Genomic DNA, 17,304 nt, shown 5'->3' on the forward strand with positions numbered 1-17,304 from the left:
CATATATAGTTCAGGAAAATGTCTTGTTACGTCGTGATACAATTTTTTCAAGATGCAATAACATGAAACATATACAAGTATGTCATTCATTTACTTCATTCAACAAAATAATACTTCTTGGGTGTTTTAATGTTTGTTTAAATTTTCCGTTGTGTTAGCATTTGCCGGACAAGAAGCCAGACAAATCTATTATACAGTATTAACTATTCCTCTAATGATAGTGATTTTTTGTTTGTTTGTTTTTGTGTAGATAATGAAATTGTGCAGTCTCCAATATGAAGAATAGCAAGTGTAAAAGAGCATTTGTGAGATATGCATTTCTTATTTTACTCTCATGTGCAAAATAAATCCAGTCAATAGCACCATTTATTTGATTTATTATAACAATCTTGGGCATACATACATACATGTATGTATACATCCATGGGACAATGGACAGTGTATGCAGCTGCAGTCTCCAGGCAGGAGTCAATGCTTATTAAAAAAAGAAACAAAGAACAATAAAACACAGTGATGAATTTATGTATTCATTCATCCATGCATTCATTCATGCATTCATTGCCTGCCTATCTGAATCCAGTACTATAATTTCTACCTTCCTTAATACAGTATGTATCTCCTATTTATCTAAATACAGTTGCCCCATGATAGATACGGAATAAGTATTGTAGCAAAGCCAAATAAAATACAGAGGGTACATTTGGGTGTTAGATATCTGAAAAACAAGCAGGGCGCGCGCACACACACACACACACACACACACTTACACTTGGAGGAAACACAAGTTGACTGGATTAAAAGAAAACTACAAAAAAAAACATGAATTCCCTAAATTCCTCCCTACATGTCAAATGGATGAACAGTAGCAGATAAAATATATGCATTGTCATCTATTTTTCAAGAGCCCTGGTCTAAAGTTGATCGTTTCTCTGTTGCCATGGCAACAGCACACCAACTAGTAAACACTCGTACACAAATGTGAAGGACTGATTTTGAAATGTTTTGCCCCATCTCATGGCAAAACGTTACGTTCGCCTCACAGTGTGATTTCAGCGTATTTTGATGAAACCGTAGCATTTCATAGAAACGTGGCCAATGACTATGGAATAAACCTTGTTTCTTATTAAAAAACAAAACAATAAACAGGCCTTCACATGGTGGTTCACGTTCCTTCATCCATCTGCTGAGAATTTCCATCAACCATCATTAAAAGGATTGTTAATAACATCTTAGTCATTCTACTATTAACACAATGGGGGTCATCACTTATTTTGATAATTATTTCACTTTGTGATTATTTAATTACCAGTGAAACTACAAAAAATAGACTGATAACTAAATAATTATTGAATAAATTGAAACTTGTATCAGCAGCTACGCGACGGGAACTGCAACCATAAAGTAATTTGCTCATAAATACTATTCGACGTAGAATATTTACCAATTAATTCGGTGAAAACCTTGTTTTAAAAATAACAGATTAGATTTAATCATGGACCACATAATGTTATTTGGATGATTGTTATCAAATGACTTGTATCAAATTGGGGATATATACTTGGCAATTAATAAATGAAAATCAAAATTAATTGTAAACATTGGATGTTGGTTGGTAGCTAGATGGAGATTATTCATGCTTGGGCATTTTATATGCATTGATGAAGACTGTTCAGCGACTGAATTCCTGTTAAGTAATTAATAATAAGTGATGGCTGTTAATGGTCTGAATGACTAATATGTTAACACTGTTTTAATGATGTTTTTTTTAAAATAAAAGGCACTGGTTCCCTCAGGGACATTTGGTGTTGCAGGGGTCACCTGATGAGAAGTAGCTGTACACACTGACTACTGGAAACATGGTCACCGCACCTATCAGGGATCCCAGCTGCACTACAGCTCCACACCACACCAGGGCGCTGTGCCCCTCATCACGCAGGATCACCCCGATGATCACCTTGACGTAGGACAGCGAGAGGACGAAGAGGACCCACGCCAGTACCTGCGAAGAAGGATTGGGTGACGCCTTTGACTTAAACCTATCAGCATTTTTTGTTCAGAATGAGGTAATTATATTGTTGCTCCCACACTGACGTTAATGACAACCCTGCAGCGTTTTTGCATGGGATGAAATCAGAGCAGAGTGTCACTCACGATAATGGTTGCCCCGGAGACGTCGTTCACCAGAAGAGGGCACGGACTCAGCACCGCCATCGCCATGATAAAAGCTCCGACCCCGGTGCCGATGGCGGTCAGCAGTCCCATCAGCAGCAGGGACCTGTCAGGTGACAGGACATCCCATCATTGTTTGTTCCCTGCAGAAAGCAGGCCAGAGGGGAGCGCTTCCAACTACAAAAACATATCATGGTAAAGAATGCCGGACCAAAAACGACTGAATAGTTCAGTCATACAATTAGTCGATACTTTTTTTGTAAATATATTTCTCCTATAAAATGATTAGCTGAAATACATGAGGATAAAAAACTGAGTCTCTCAATATCAGATCATCAAGTATAGATAAATACATAAATAGACAAATAAATTAATAACTAAATTGATTGATAGATGGTGCCCAAATGCTTGACAATATTATCTATAAATGCCGATAATTTCAAATTCTCTCTTTATTTGATCTACCTGTGTTCTATCTTATTGCTTGTCTTTATATTTTTTTACTTTTGCTTTCTAAGACTAACTCATATTATATTTAGTTCTTCTCTAAATCATTTCCCACATGATGTACTTGCATTTGTTTCCTTTGTACATGCCGGGAGCATAATGTGTACTTATGGGATTCACTAAGAAAACAAAATGATATAAAGGACTGTCTCAGAAAATTAGAATATTGTGATAAATAATGCAATTAAAAAAAATAAAAAAACTTTTTCATGATATTCTAATATTTTGAGATAGGATTTTGGGGTTTTCTTAAGATGTATGCCATAATCATTGCAATATTTCAGTTGATTTGTGATGAATCCAGAATGTATGACATTTTTGTTTTTGTAATTGCATTACAGAAGATAAAGAACTTTATCACAATATTCTAATTTTTTGAGACAATCCTGTATTTGAATAAATATTTACCACACATGACCAATGTTTGCATCTAGCGGGTAAAACTGCACATCCCTAACTCACGATGGAAATTTTCATTTGGATGATATTCATCATAACAGTATTGCAAATCCCAGATCAGTTTTTGTAAATCCTTTTGTTAAGAAATAACACCGGACAAACGTCCCAACTCAAAAGCGGCTCGTGTTCCACTGACCTCACAGGGAAGAACATGGCGATTAAGCAAGCCAGGGGGTTGGACACGGCGGCCATGGTGGCCGACAGATGGTAGGCGTTGTTGCCGTACGGCATGCAGGAGTAGGACTGCACTGAGGGAAGCACCACGTTGGTCAGAGCGTTGACCCAGGCCAAGATGAGGAAGATGTAGAAGACCTGAGGCCAGCTGTAGGAACCCGTGCCGAAGCCGCTTTTGCGCTTCCGGGTCAAGAGCCCGCACGGATCCATCATGGGCTTCTGCTCCACCCATTCCTTGTTTTTCTTCCACTCCTCTTTCACTCCATTGGTGTAGGGCTTTTTGGGGTTCTCCCTGGCGACGGCGGGGTGATAATTCAGTAGGAAGAAGGCCAGGAGGCACACCAGCATCATGGCGCTCAGGAAGAAGAAAAAAACCTCGACCGAGAAGTTGGCCGGCTGATACTGGGCGCGGAGTTCGAAGGTCGCGGAGCCGTCGGTGGTGTTCTGGATCTGGGTGTTGTTGATGCAGTGAACCACGCCCACGCCCTGGACCAACGCCACCAGAGCGGGCAGCAGTCCGCTCACCCCCTCCCCAATGTAGTACGTGGTGAGGTACTGAGGCTGCAGGCGCATCATGAAGGGCAGAAAGGTAACAGAGGATGTGCAGTCCACGGCGGCCAGGAAGAATGTCAGCACCAGGAGAGCCACGCTGCGGGACGCGCCCGCCACCACGGCCACCTCCTTCCAGAAGAAACCCAACAGGAAACTGGCCGCCGTGCCGAGACCGATGATGCCGTAGATGACGGCCATTTCGTTCAGGGCGCCCGGCCAGAAACGGTGCATGAGCGTGACGAAGAAGGGGCCGACGTTGGCCATCTGGATGAGGACGGAGAGATAGGAGGGCAGGAACCAACCTTCGGGGATCTGGGGGACCATCAGGGGAAGCTCCACCCACAGGCCGTTGATGGACACCCAGGAGCCCATCCCGAAGAGGCATGCCAGAACATGAGTGAGGAAAGACATTTTCTAGAATGGGAAAGAAAATGGATATTCATTCATTCATTATCAATACCAGGGTTCGGCAACGTTTACCACTCAAAAAGACATTTGGGCCTGTTTCCCCACTGTAAATTAACACGGTATATAACATTGATTATTTTTTGGCCTTTATGCTATGTATAAACAAAGTAAGTGTTTCATTTTGTTTAAATCAATGAACAACTACAGAGGAAACAAAGTTACATTTCTGCATACAAAAAAACATTTTGAACGCCGAAAAAAAAAGACATTGGATTGAAGGTTTCTTTTAACCAAAATACTCAATGACATTCTTGTATTTATGGGAAAAAAAGGCAAACTTAAATTATCCGGAGCAGAGGTGGCGTTCACCCTGGACCCATCAGCAGTAAATCTCAGGGCCAAACATAAAAACATACAACCATTTTCTCTCGCACTCACGAGCCGTACAAAGAACTGCAACCATTTCATACACCAAATAAAGATGAACAAACGTTCACATCATACAAACAGACAAACAACCTCACAGCCGGTCATTCGCACATCTGGAAAATTTAGTCTCCTGCATATTTTTGGGTTGTGGGAGGAAAACAAGGAGACTTCACACAGAATTGAACCAGGGACCTTCTTTCTGCGAGGCGGTGGCGCAGCCGGTAATTTTATTTCATGCCCTGCCAGGCCTCTGATCAACAAGTGTGTGCGTAAAAACTTCTAACGGCTATAATCAACACACGAAAACACAGAGACAATGGAGCCGAACATCCCATCCTGTTTTGGTTTTGCTATTGTGTGTGTGTGTGTGTTAAGATAATCAACGAATGAATGCGGCGCAGATATAATTCCAAACAACATTCAACGGTCAACTGAAGTTTTGTGGAGGAAGGAGAGGGAGTAGGAAGCCTCCTCTATGCTTTTCTTTTAACCAGCAATGAAGAAGTTCCTTCTTTTCTCAGGAATCCCCACCTCGTTTCTGCGGAGACTCCCGCCCACGCAGCACCTTACACGGGGAGCTGACCGGGCGGCGTGCCCGGCATTTGAAAGGGAGTTTTCGGTGGAATCTCAGGAAACCTGTTTCAAGATGCATCCTTGTGAAATTGCTGGCTTCCAGCGATCCAACTTTGATGGTTGGGAGTTAATGTAAGGTGAGGATTCGTCATCCAATAATATGCAGCATTGGAGGCCAGCCCGTGCCTGAATACAACAACTACAACAGTGAGAGACCAAAATCCGTATGTATTAAACCTCTTGTTATCGATTAACGTGTCAAGGAGAGGAAGAATCTTAGCTCTGCTGAGGTGTGAGCCGCTCAAGTGTTTTTTTTTAAGCTGATATTTACAACTCAGACTGAGATGTTGCTCCTATTAACTGGGTAAGTAGTTTTATTTCATTTTATTTTCGTGTCACGTTGTCTGCAAAAAGCAGATTTCACGTGAGCTTAACTGACTTCGGGTTAAACATCAAGCTGAGGAAACACGACTGACCAGCTGCCCACTAACTATTACACAATTTCAGAACACATCTGACTGCTGCATTGTTTATTGACAGGAAAAGGCCTCCAGCCGAGCCTCTGATCGGCCAAAGAATGGGGTAAAATCATCCCCAGAGCTTGTGTTTCATCACAAAGTTTGATGAAAATAATGATGATAAATTAAATTTGGAAAACAAGAAACTTGGAGAAATTCAGAAAGCCAATCTCGTGATTAAAATACAAATAATACGGATTAAAAACGTGAACAATAACACTAACAGACTCAAGAATGCGCCATCTGGCTGTCAGACAAAACAACAAATAGGTGCGATAGATAAATAACTAAATAAGAAGAAGAGAAAAAGCGTGAAATCGATGAAAGGCTATGCATCCCTGCAGATACTCACATGCAGCCTGGTGGGTAGAGTGAAGTCCCGAGCTGTAACCGTCATGCGTTCATCTAAAGGATTAAATCCTCCAAGTGGGAGGGTGGAGGTGGAGGAGGTGGATGTGGGAACATGTGGCCAACCGTGACACACGTTGACTTATCATGCCTTCACTTTGCAGATCATCAATAAAATGTCACATGGGGCGACATTACTTCACACACACACACACACCCCGCCCGTCCGTCCCAGCTCCGGCCGCCCCGGGGAGACTCCTGAATGAGCAAGCTCTTTCACCGGATTGTTTAATTCTGCTTAAGGGGATCATGGGAGTTGGGGTAGGGGGGCGCATGGAGGTGGCGGTGGTGGGGTGGTTAAGGAGTTGAACATATCACAGCTGACTTACATAACAGTGATTTCAGAGACACAAATATTTCTTTGGGGGGAAAATAATTTCAGTGTAAGGCCGAGTGTTAGGTTGAGGGGATCAACAGCCCACCTCTCCCGAAATGGGGAGGGGGGTAGAGGGTAGACAGCAAGCTGAAGTCTCTGGCGTATAATAAAACCCATTTGATTTTAGAAACAGACCGAGACACAATAAAGAAATAAAGTGAAATAATGCAAGCTACAGTTTCAAAGTGTATCATTGATATCTGTTTTATTTTTGTTTTTTTTCAGTGAGACATGTGCTGACCCTAGGGCAAGGTACAAACACAAAAAAAAAATCAGCATAAAACAAAAAAGTTGTTGACATTTCTTGGGCACTATTTTTCATTTGAATTCCACATTTCTGTTCATTACAGTGCATCTACTGGGCCAATTCTACAACTAGTGTGAGTGATAGATAAATTCTTAAAATACAACCTGAAACCAATGCACTGCTGGCTGGGTGACAAATTTAAAACGGCTCCCGTTGTTTTTTTCCACTTCCCACAGAGACAATGCGGATTTATAAGAAATAGAGGTCAGACCTTCGTTGTGAAGTGGGTGTGTGGGTTCCTGGCGTTGTGGAGAAGTATTTGCGGTCATCGGCACCTTCATCCTCAGAGCACTGCTACACAGCTGCTAGAAGCTGTCTGGACACAAAGAAAGCTAAAGGAAGCACAGCTTAACAGAAACACAAATATCAATTCATACCGAGGGGTAAAATAACTCTGAGGTCTTCATAATAATAATAATAATAATAATACATACGATTTGTATAGCGCTTTTCAAGGTACACAAAGACGCTTTACAAGTCTTACATTGAGAGTGCTGAAATACCAACATTTGTTATGCTTAAGCTATTAAACTTTTATTTGTTTTTTTATTCAAATCCTTATTGTCACAGAAGACGACGAGGCTTTATCTGATAAGATTAGTTATATTTTTTTTTACTGTGATAAAGTTGGCGAACACATGCCTTTCTTGCCATCACTATTAATGCTTGGCATCCAGATTATGAGCTTACCCTTAGTATGCAGTAAATTAAGCTAATTTGTGATTCCAAAGTGTTCTGTGACACACTATTACAGTGAATTATATTCCAAATGTTTGTAATATTGAAATTGCCAAGTCTTTAACAGAAAAAACAGAAACCCAGGGTTCATTTCAGATCCTTTTTGAACCATTTATTTGACCCTAAGTTACTTTTCCACTCATTGGCAGCCATTGATATCGGACACATGTTTATTTCACATCGAACATTTCACAGCCTCCAGTGAAGAATAAAATAAAATAAAATGACGGTCACAAGAGTAAGGCTCAAAGGTTCCCGTCAGTCTGATCGGGTTGCTTACGAGCTGCTCTGGCATTTTTCAAACATTTTTAAATACAAGACCTAATTCAGTAGAAACAATAAAATGGCAGCGCAGCAGCATGTTAGTTAAGTTACTTTTAACATAGTGTATAGCGTATACTTCACTTCCAACCATTCATACACTCACAAACATGGCCGGACATTGTTCCCTTAAATAACAAAACATAGCTAAATGTGAGGGACTGATCCCAAATAGGACAGCAAATGGAATATAAAAACCAAAACAGACAGGGAATTCGGTAAAAGTATCGGGGAATGCAATATTCCTTTTGATTGTGTTGACTTCTTCAAGTCACTGTTTTTCTTGATTTCCAAAGCAGAGCTGGATTATATGCTTGACTCATCAAGTCTGGAGAAATCTTAAAAGATATAGTGGAATTAAAAAAAAAAAAAAAAAAGGAGGTAGCAAGATACTAACCATGCCGGTGTACTTGTGGGTTTAAATATTTACATTTTTTAATTAGACCCGGGAGGAACACTTGCAGACGAAAGTGTTAATGATTAAGTCCCTGAGCAAATGTGTTTTCACATGATCCATCGGTGCGGGTGGCAAATGAAAATCTTGGTTGTTTCCGCGACTGTAAACAACGTCAAATAGATTATTTGTAAAGCACACAAAGCACTTGTGGTATTACCAAATATTATGCATGTTACGGCCCCTGGGCCAATGTGCAGCGGCACAATGCCGCCTTTATGAGGCAACGTCTAAACTTTCACTGGCTTAGCGTTTATAAAGACGAGGCCAAGAAAGATTAAAAAAAAACACAACCAAAAAAAAAAAAAAAAACAGTCATTTCCCCCTGAAGGAGAGAAAGGGGGCTGTATGGGAGAGACCATGTTTGACACACTGCAGGCTACGAGCAGTTGTCCACACATTCCATAGCCTTGGTGAACACCTGGTAAACGTTGACCAGGGGGAAGACGGTAAGGGCGCCGATCAGCGATCCGGCCTGAATAGAGATGCCGCACCACAACAGGGCAACGTGGCCCGCCTCGTGGAGCAAAGTCCCAATCACCACCTTCAAGTAGGAGAAGAGGCCGGTGAAAATGATCCAGGAGCTGACCTGCAGGGGGGAGCAAAGCCCGAGAAAAGGGAGAGAAAGCTGAGGACGACTTGGCTGAGGAGGAAAAGCCTACGCAAAGGCAGCCTTATACAACACCTTCCCTTCAGTGCTTGGTTCATTTTCTCAAATTAATTTTCTTTATATTGGCAAAAACACTGTCCTGTATGGTATCATTATAACTTTTGGCATTTTAAAGTGACAATGAAACGCCTCTCTACTCACCACTAGAGCCTCGCCGACACGGGTTCCCAAGAGTGGCGGGCAGGGGCTTAGTGCTGCAAGTGCAATCAGATAGGAAGCAAAGACTCCACCTGCTAGTGACAAGACGCCCAGAGCAGCAGATGACCTACAATAATAGAATATTAATAAAAAAAAATTTTTTAAAAAGGACTTTCACAATTTTATACACACATAAATACACATCCATAATTGCTCACCTTGTTACAAAAAACATGGCTAAAAAGCAAGCCAGAGGGTTCGCTATGTTGCCGAAGACTACAGAGAGGTGAAAGGTCATGGTGCCGTAGGGTAAGCAGGTGAAACTCTGGACGGATGGTAGAATCCCGTTGGTGAGGGAGTTGGAGATGGCCAGCAGCACCAGAAGGTAGATGTTTTGCAGGGTCCAGAACGACTGAGGTGGTGGCTCCTCCAGCTGCACCTGTTCCTCAGACACCGGCGTGCCACCGTTGTGCAGCGGATGAGTCTCCTCGCCATTCTTGGCGGCCGATTCGTTGTCTGAGTCCGTCGGCGCAGCGTCTTGTTGCATAGCCGTCTGTCTTTGAGTCAAAGCCAGGAAGCTCAGAGCAGAGACTGCCAGCATGACAAATAGGAACCAGAAGAAGTTCTCCACCGGGAAGTTTCCCTCTAAATACTCCGGGTGCACTGTGCTGTTCACCACCCTACACTCCAGCTTGCCGACGCCCTGACCTAACGCCACAATGCACGGGAACAAGGCGCTGAAGCCCTGTCCGATGAAGAAAGTACGGATGTACTGTGGCGGATAGCGGAACATGAACGGCAGGAAGGTGACGTTGGATGTGCAGCAAACTAAGGACAGCACAAAAGTAAAGAGCAGAAAAGGCAGAGATCTCTCCTCGCCGGCCACTGTGACGGTGTATGACCAGAAGATGGCCAGAAAACAGGACACCGCTATGGCCAGCAGCTGGATGCAGTGGATGAGGAGGCGCTCATTTAAGCGCCCCGGAGCACAGTGGTGAGTAATGGTCACTGCAATCGGACCCAGGTTCCCAAACGCTATCAGCACTGAGAGGTAAGCAGGCAGATTCCATTCTGAAACCAGACAGGAAGTTACAGACTGGTCAGTTCCACATTTTGAAACACAGGACAGGGATTTAAGGAAATAACACTATGATTTTGCAAGGATGACTTTCTTCAGCAAAGTAACACATTTCATCAATAGCTTTTGATCAACCGTTTGTGAAATCTTGGTCTTGCACTGTTGTTAAAGAGCTTGAGACAAATATCTTTTTAAGAGCTGAATTCAGAAGTTTTTCACAAGCATATAAATAATAACAGTATCTCACAAAAAAAAATACCCATTCAGACCTTTTTGTTTTCGTATTCAAATATTTACTCACATAATTTCGACACATGATTTCTTGACTTGACATAAAGTGGAATATCATCAGATACTTACAGAAGCCTAACAATGCATCGTCACATTTGAATGAATGGTATATTTTAAAGAAATTTGACTGTACAGGCTCACAAATGCTACCAAACACTGGGGCGAATGAGGAAAGTAGTAAATAGCTCAACGTCAAATTACCAGATAATCTTCTATCATTGATTGCTATACATTACTTGCAAATATCTGCAGCTGCTTTCATATTAAGATAATAACCCCAAATCTCGCCAACATTATCCAACATATATCACTTAGTTTAAAAACTTACTCACTTCGAAGTGTTCCACACATTCAATCTGGATGTTATTGTAGTGTTTCGGTAGTTTATACCCCCATCATGAAGGCAGGAGTAAAAGTTTGCAAAGTACATAATTACAAATTAAAAGCTCTAAGATCGACACATCACTGCCTGACAAACAAAATTCCTTATTTAAAAAAATATTTCCACTGTTTCTTATTCACACAATGAATTCGACGGTCCTTATTTAACATTCTTGTGAATAGCAAACTGGTGACCCTCCCATGAAGGCTAATGGGAGTATCCCAATAATAGTGTTCGCTTAACGATATGCTCGCGATATTTCGATGGTCTCGTTCAACTTCCGGTATCTGTTCCGAAGAGCGCACTCGTTCGATTTGCCATCACGACTCGGGAACTAGAGTGAAGTTTAACATTTTAAATGCAGTAATTCAAGCTTTATTATCGACATGCGAGAAACGATGAACAAATAACATTCACACTGTTTCAAGGTAACACTAACCAGCCAGGTGAACACAAACTAGTACCGTCATGTTATGAAGTTTAACTGACGCCCGTGAGGTCACACCGTCCAAACAAACGCGTACTACGGGTGTTAGTACTGTCCGACAAACGCCCGGGACCCTGGAGGTCAGAAGCCGAATGAGGTGAAGTCTTCACTGACTTTCGGGAAGCGCGTTGACTATCACCGGGAGCTCGACCCACAGGCTGTTGACGGACACCCAGGAGCCCATGGCGAACAGCGCCGTCAGTCCGTGGGTCACCGCCGCGCTGCTCCACCACCCACCGGCCATGGTGCTGCTTCGTTCGGTTAGACGCGCGGCTTTGTTCCGTTGCCGGTGGTTTCGTCACCCCTACACATATTGAGGAATGGTCAGCCCTGATGCCAAGTTCCCGCCCCTCCAGATGCGTTCGCGGACTCTGTGTAAATCGTAAAACTCCAATTCACTAACGTGGTTTTATAAACAACTCCCAATTATTGGCGCGCATAAATCCACGCACATTATACACTTCTTCTATTGAGAATCAGTCGGTGCAACCGTCAAATTAAAACGATATCAAACCACGTTCATAGATCTTGTTTGAAATTGCCACTTAACAGTTCATTTTAGTCGGCTAATGCAATATAACGAAAACAGTGAAGGCTCCACGGTCATTCAGTTTGATAAGACGTGTGCGTTCGTTTTTGCACCGGGGGCCGCTCATGCGGGCGGCACACTCCCCGCGTTGGAATAATTACAAACAAAGTCATTAATGTATTTGCCTGAGTGTTATATTACATGATAGGTATAAATATCTCGAATACACGGCAAAGCCCACCCTATTTCGAAAATACCATCATCTCACGGCAACACATGTAACCTTGTCATCTAGGCTGTTATTTCCGTTGGGTTTCCAACCCCCTCCCCACTTTAAGTGTTACTTTGTTGTCTCCCTCCCAGCCAGTTCTGTTATGAGAATGAACTTCGTGACATTGTTCTTTGGTGTGATGCAACTGTACACAAGCTACTGATGTAACAATTCTGTCTGACCCTTTTTTATTCCATATTGCTTGATACAAAAAAGTCCTTATGGAACTTTTTTTTTTTTTCATTTATGTCACAAAGGCTGGCAATGAAAATCTAAGCACTAATTCTACAGATGTTTCAAAATGTCAGCAAATCTTGGGGGGGAGAACAAAAAATTACAGCCAATACTTCCATCACCATCATATGACAGGAAAGGGGAAAAAAAAATTGAGTCAGGAATTGAGTTTGTAAACTACCATGATAAAAACAGGTTTTAAAATGGGGGAATTATATTACTAAGAAGATGCATGATTGAGGTAGTGGCACTGAATATATTGCATGCGCTTATTACAGTCATACATAAACCTATGACAAAAGCTTAGGTCAATGTTTTCTGAGGAAACATGCAAATTAAATCAAGAAAACACATCTGAATCTGACAGACCTCGAGATTTCAGTCCTTAATTTCCGGTACAACCGATCAGCTACGATTGACATTTGAGTTTATTTTGATTGGCTACGGCATCCTCGCCAAGCAAGCGTACTGCCTTTGGTTTGGTCTTTCTCGGGGCCAGAACAAGGGAGAATCCAGGCTTCACACGTGGAAGGGACAGCTTCAGCTTCAGCGCCATTTGTGTGGTGTTTATGAAAGGACAATCCAAGTTGGGGTCGGTGTTGTTGAGAATCATTTTCTGGTACAGAATCTCACAACGTAACGCTTCCCGTTTCTCTGTTCTAGTTTTACCATCAAAACGCAGCATCATTTTGTCGACATCGGGCTGAGATTTGCACGATCCTCCGTTTCTTTCCACGGTGGCTATTATGTAGTCCCTGTCCATCCTCTCCTCAGTTGCTTCATGAGTATGTTCACGTTTAAAGAGCACCTTTCCCACTTTCTTTTTTGGCTGCAGAATGCGTTTTTTTGATTGCCAACTTGGGGAGATGGTGGCATCGTCATCGGAAGAGCTGGACGTGTCGTTATCTTCCTCCGAGCTATCTGATGGCGGGGAGCTCATGCTGGGGGACTGTCTTGAAGACTTCTCAGGGGTTTTCTTTTCCTGTGCGAGGCTGAAAGGATACTCTGCCGACAAGACAGAGAACGTGCAATTGACCATCTGCAAGCTCAGTTCAGGAGAAAGGGTTTGAGAATGCATCCCTCCAGGCAGGAAATCCTTGAGGTGTTCCTCAGTCACAGAAGCGATCACCTTTATCATCCTCTTTAAGCAGGCTCTAATTAGATCTCTGTTGGTGTGCCACTGACCGCAGAAACTGAAAACCCCAGCATAAGTCCCCTCCTGCATTGGGAGTTGCAAAAACACGTTGACCGCTTCCTCGGGTTCCAGGAGTGTTGAGGGGTTTTTGGACCAATCAAGGAACTTTTGGTAAAGACAGAGTATATACTGGCTGAAAAGGGAGTACTCACCGCCACTTTGTAGGAGCTGCCAGTAAGGGCCGAATATCTTGCAGTGCACGATGGCCAGAACGCACACAAGGCTTTGGATCGCAGAGTCGCAGGCATCCGCTGCCACACTCTCCAAAAGGACATTTTTGCAGGAGTCGTCATCCAGCGACAACATATCGGAGAGGAAGAGTGAAATCTCTCTGTGGTGGTGAACCAGCCCAGCGGCGGCTTCTAAGTAGCTGTTGAATCTGTTTGTCTGCTTCACTGGAAGTTGGGATGGGTTTTTCTTCTCTTCGCAGAAAGCCAGCCAGTGTTTTCTGTAGTTCTGTGTTTTAGGGCTGCAGGAACTAAGTATATCACAAGCCATGTGAATATAGCGTGACGTTGCACTCTCTGAGAGATTCACAAAGTTTTTAAATTCCGGAAGTCTATCGCGTCCGAGTTTCTCCCCAGACGAGTCCATAATCTCTTTCTCAAATAGCACCGTCTGCTTCTCAAGGGCATTGTGGAGGTCGACAAAGAAACTGGCATGTGAGTGTAAAAACACCACGGGAGAGACTAACGGAATTACATCCTTCAGTGAGTTGACTGTTTTATCGAACGCCGCCATGGCCGGGTGCTCCTTGCACATCAGGGCATACTGGTTTTTGAGCAGGTCCAAAGAAAGCTGCTTGCAAGCTGCAGTGTCCCCACCGTAACCACTGGACAACTTTTGCACAGAAAGCATTGTGATGTCAAGCAGTGTTAGAGCACCTCTGTTGCGGTCATATTCTTCCTTGCCACCCTCCAATCCGTCGCAGTCCTCCTCATCTGCAGACATTTGATCAATCGGTTCTGTTTTGACTCCTCTGCTCGTGTCTGCCTCTTCACTCGGTGTGATGTCGTAGCTCTCGTCTTCCTCCGTGTTTTCTTTTTTCACAGGTTTCTTGACAACCAACTTACATGAATCCATTTTTTTATCCACCAGATTGAACGGACTTTGGAGTAGACTTTCCATGACAGCATTCCTCCGGTGACTTCTTGTCTCATGATTACGGTAATGCTGTTTTAATTTCTTTATCTTTGACTTGAGTAATTTATAACCTTTTTGAATATTGCCATCCTTACAAAACTCCTGGTTAAAGTTTCTGAGCCAGTGGACCAAAATGACTGGGGCGATTTTCTCCCTGGTGATAAAGTTGTTCAGTTCGAGAATCAACCCATTGGAGACTTCGATTGACTGTGCTCGCTCTGAAAAGTCCTTCATTTCCAAAAGATGCACTCGTTCAACTCCAATGCTGTCACATATGGGACCTACAAAGTTAAAATTGACATATGATTCCAGGAAGACCAGCCTGGCTTCGCCCATTAGACTCAACGTTGTGGCAATTCCTCTTTCAATAAGGCAACGAAAGTCAGCTGAGAAATGACGAGGGAAAATTTTCTTTAGCCACTCCGTAATGGCAACCCATGGAAAGTTATTGTCATCTCTCAGCAGCCCGACTTGAATCAGCAGTCGGTTTTTGCAAGGTTCATGATCAAGCTCTAATCCTTCCCCTGACTGAGGACCGATGAAGTCTGCAACAAGCTTCCAATAATACTCGTTTCCTGACCAAAAAAAAGCAGAGGTTACAATGTGAGAAGAAATCCAAGGCTTGGTGAACAAATCAGCTTGCTAATTTTCAGATAGCAGTTTTGCTGCCGGATTATGGCAAGCTACTAGCGATTACTGAAGCACAAAAGAAGACTGCAACTAGAAATAAAAAGAAAAAAACATTTGCAGAAAGCACTTGCATTGTTTATGGTTCACTAAAAATATGGCTAATACATAAAAAATGTATGAAATCTTGAGAGATTGTGAGTTTATTAAGGTGAAGGAGACCAAGTGCGGCTGCAAAGATTGTTGGTCAGTGCAGTGCAGATGAATAAAATAAACCTTTATCAGTAAGAAAGAGCAGACTAAAATTTGTCCTCAGCTGTCTAACTTGTATCATTTCAGGAGAAAAAAAATCACAACAAAAATGAAATACAAGTTTTGTGCAACCGCCATTGTGCGAATGATGAAAATGATGATAACAACTATAAATAATAAGGTGTCTGATATTTTAGACTATTAATATATATTAGATTTGGCATTAAATATACAAAAAAGGAAGTTCCAGTTTCTCAGTATGTGTATATTGAGAGACCATATGAGCATTCTGATTGTTTACACTCATCCAACTGACTAGCATTAACTCCCGCAGCTGTTTGCTCCCATGTCACAGTGGCTGCTAAGATACGACCGCATTTAAAGTACTCATTCAAAAAATGAGATATTTCAAAAGGGGCGATTTGCCTTTGAATTAAATAATACATATTTCTAAACTTCAAATTCGAGGGGTGTCCATGCCTTGAGAGTAAAGAGGTCTTGGGATAAAATGAATGTTGTAAAAAAAATAAAAACCTATCTCATCAATAACTTGATACACAGGAATTTACACAATGTTTAAACATACTATATAACTTTATGTGTAGAGTACTGCTTCCTGAGGCAAACAAGTATCGTATTTGATATATTAATCCTTTCCAGACTTACTGAGACCTGCCTCAGACACGGCAAGTTTCCAACTTGAACCGTAATCTTCTCCCTCCTCCATTGTGGGCTGTTTTAGAGAAGAGATATTGTTAGTAAAATTAAATAATGTGTACGTGTAGGCATTGTTTCAGCAGCATGACTTTGTGGCCAAAATGGTGGTAATATTATGTGTGGTTAGTTTCAATCATTAGATTTGCAAAGCAGAAAAACAGTAATGTATATACAACATAATACGGTAATTTAAAAAGCAAAAATTTCTAGTAATCACCTTTGGAAGATCAAAAGTTGCACTTTGCAAATATAATTGTCAGAAAGAAAGAACTTGTGGTGTTCGAAATTCAACCTTTATTTACCAATTGCTTGCTTCAACGAAATGCTGTTAGATTTTTAAAAAAAAGAGAATTGAATCAGCTCCAATTTTTCAGTGACGGTAAATAATTCATAACATAACATTCATAACATGCACGTCAGGAAGGTCATGTTTCATTGGAAGCCCTATTTTGGTGGTGCACCGGGGGACGGGCTGTATAGCATTTGAATATTTACAATGTAGATAGATGAATATACAGGTTTTTCTCCTTTGACAGCATATTATCAAAAGGGGAAAATGCTTTTTTTTCAAGGAAAAACAATATGTAAAGAAACGTTGCAATACCGATGGAACAACGTCTGCTTTTAAGTCCAAATGCTACAAGTCTTTGATTCTGCACAAGTTAGCTTGCTATGTTAGCACCAACGTTTATCATCGGGATATACAATATTCTAAACAATAGTAGTGTGTGAATTGATACAGGAAAAAAATAGATGTGGCTTACCAATATAATATCAACTATGTAAGCAATAAAACATAATATTTCAACGTTTTTCCACACTTACCCCAAACAACAACAACACTACTTTGGACTCGTCCTCACGTTGAAGCGCGGAAGTGTGCCGAGCTACGATTGG

At 41.9% G+C, this 17,304-nt stretch overlaps 3 protein-coding genes across 7 annotated transcripts; all 3 read right to left on the minus strand.

The window, feature by feature from the left end:
• Positions 1-362: 362 nt before the first annotated feature.
• Positions 363-6,397, minus strand: slc52a3-2a (solute carrier family 52 member 3-2a). The gene is made up of 4 exons (XM_086177863.1): positions 6,142-6,397; positions 3,272-4,275; positions 2,152-2,275; positions 363-1,999 (listed from the first exon to the last, which is right to left on the minus strand). The coding sequence occupies exons 1-4, from the start codon at positions 6,184-6,186 to the stop codon at positions 1,790-1,792; spliced, it is 1,383 nt and encodes a 460-aa protein (XP_086033989.1). The 5' UTR covers positions 6,187-6,397; the 3' UTR covers positions 363-1,789.
• A 1,307-nt stretch (positions 6,398-7,704) lies between these two features.
• slc52a2 (solute carrier family 52 member 2) lies at positions 7,705-11,702 on the minus strand. Of its 2 annotated transcripts, none has more exons than XM_086177864.1 (4): positions 11,554-11,702; positions 9,420-10,272; positions 9,205-9,328; positions 7,705-8,982 (listed from the first exon to the last, which is right to left on the minus strand). In XM_086177864.1, the coding sequence occupies exons 1-4, from the start codon at positions 11,681-11,683 to the stop codon at positions 8,773-8,775; spliced, it is 1,317 nt and encodes a 438-aa protein (XP_086033990.1). In that variant the 5' UTR covers positions 11,684-11,702; the 3' UTR covers positions 7,705-8,772. The 2 variants fall into 2 exon arrangements, with proteins under 2 accessions (XP_086033990.1, XP_086033991.1); XM_086177865.1 differs by having other exon boundaries at positions 10,903-11,600.
• Positions 11,703-12,872: 1,170 nt separating this feature from the next.
• LOC147216333 (uncharacterized) lies at positions 12,873-17,271 on the minus strand. 4 transcript variants are annotated; one of them, XM_086177859.1, is made up of 4 exons: positions 17,233-17,270; positions 16,710-16,732; positions 16,357-16,423; positions 12,873-15,386 (listed from the first exon to the last, which is right to left on the minus strand). In XM_086177859.1, the coding sequence occupies exons 3-4, from the start codon at positions 16,415-16,417 to the stop codon at positions 12,883-12,885; spliced, it is 2,565 nt and encodes an 854-aa protein (XP_086033985.1). In that variant the 5' UTR covers positions 16,418-16,423; positions 16,710-16,732; positions 17,233-17,270; the 3' UTR covers positions 12,873-12,882. The 4 variants fall into 4 exon arrangements, with proteins under 4 accessions (XP_086033985.1, XP_086033984.1, XP_086033986.1 ...); XM_086177858.1 differs by lacking the exon at positions 16,710-16,732 and having other exon boundaries at positions 17,233-17,271; XM_086177860.1 differs by lacking the exon at positions 16,710-16,732 and having other exon boundaries at positions 12,873-15,092; positions 17,233-17,254.
• Positions 17,272-17,304: the final 33 nt, after the last annotated feature.

The sequence above is a fragment of the Fistularia commersonii genome, chromosome 30 (genome assembly GCF_037954325.1).
Source record: "Fistularia commersonii isolate RoL2024-O1a breed Wild chromosome 30, RoL_Fcom_v1.0, whole genome shotgun sequence".
In the NCBI taxonomy this organism is placed as follows: domain Eukaryota; kingdom Metazoa; phylum Chordata; class Actinopteri; order Syngnathiformes; family Fistulariidae; genus Fistularia; species Fistularia commersonii.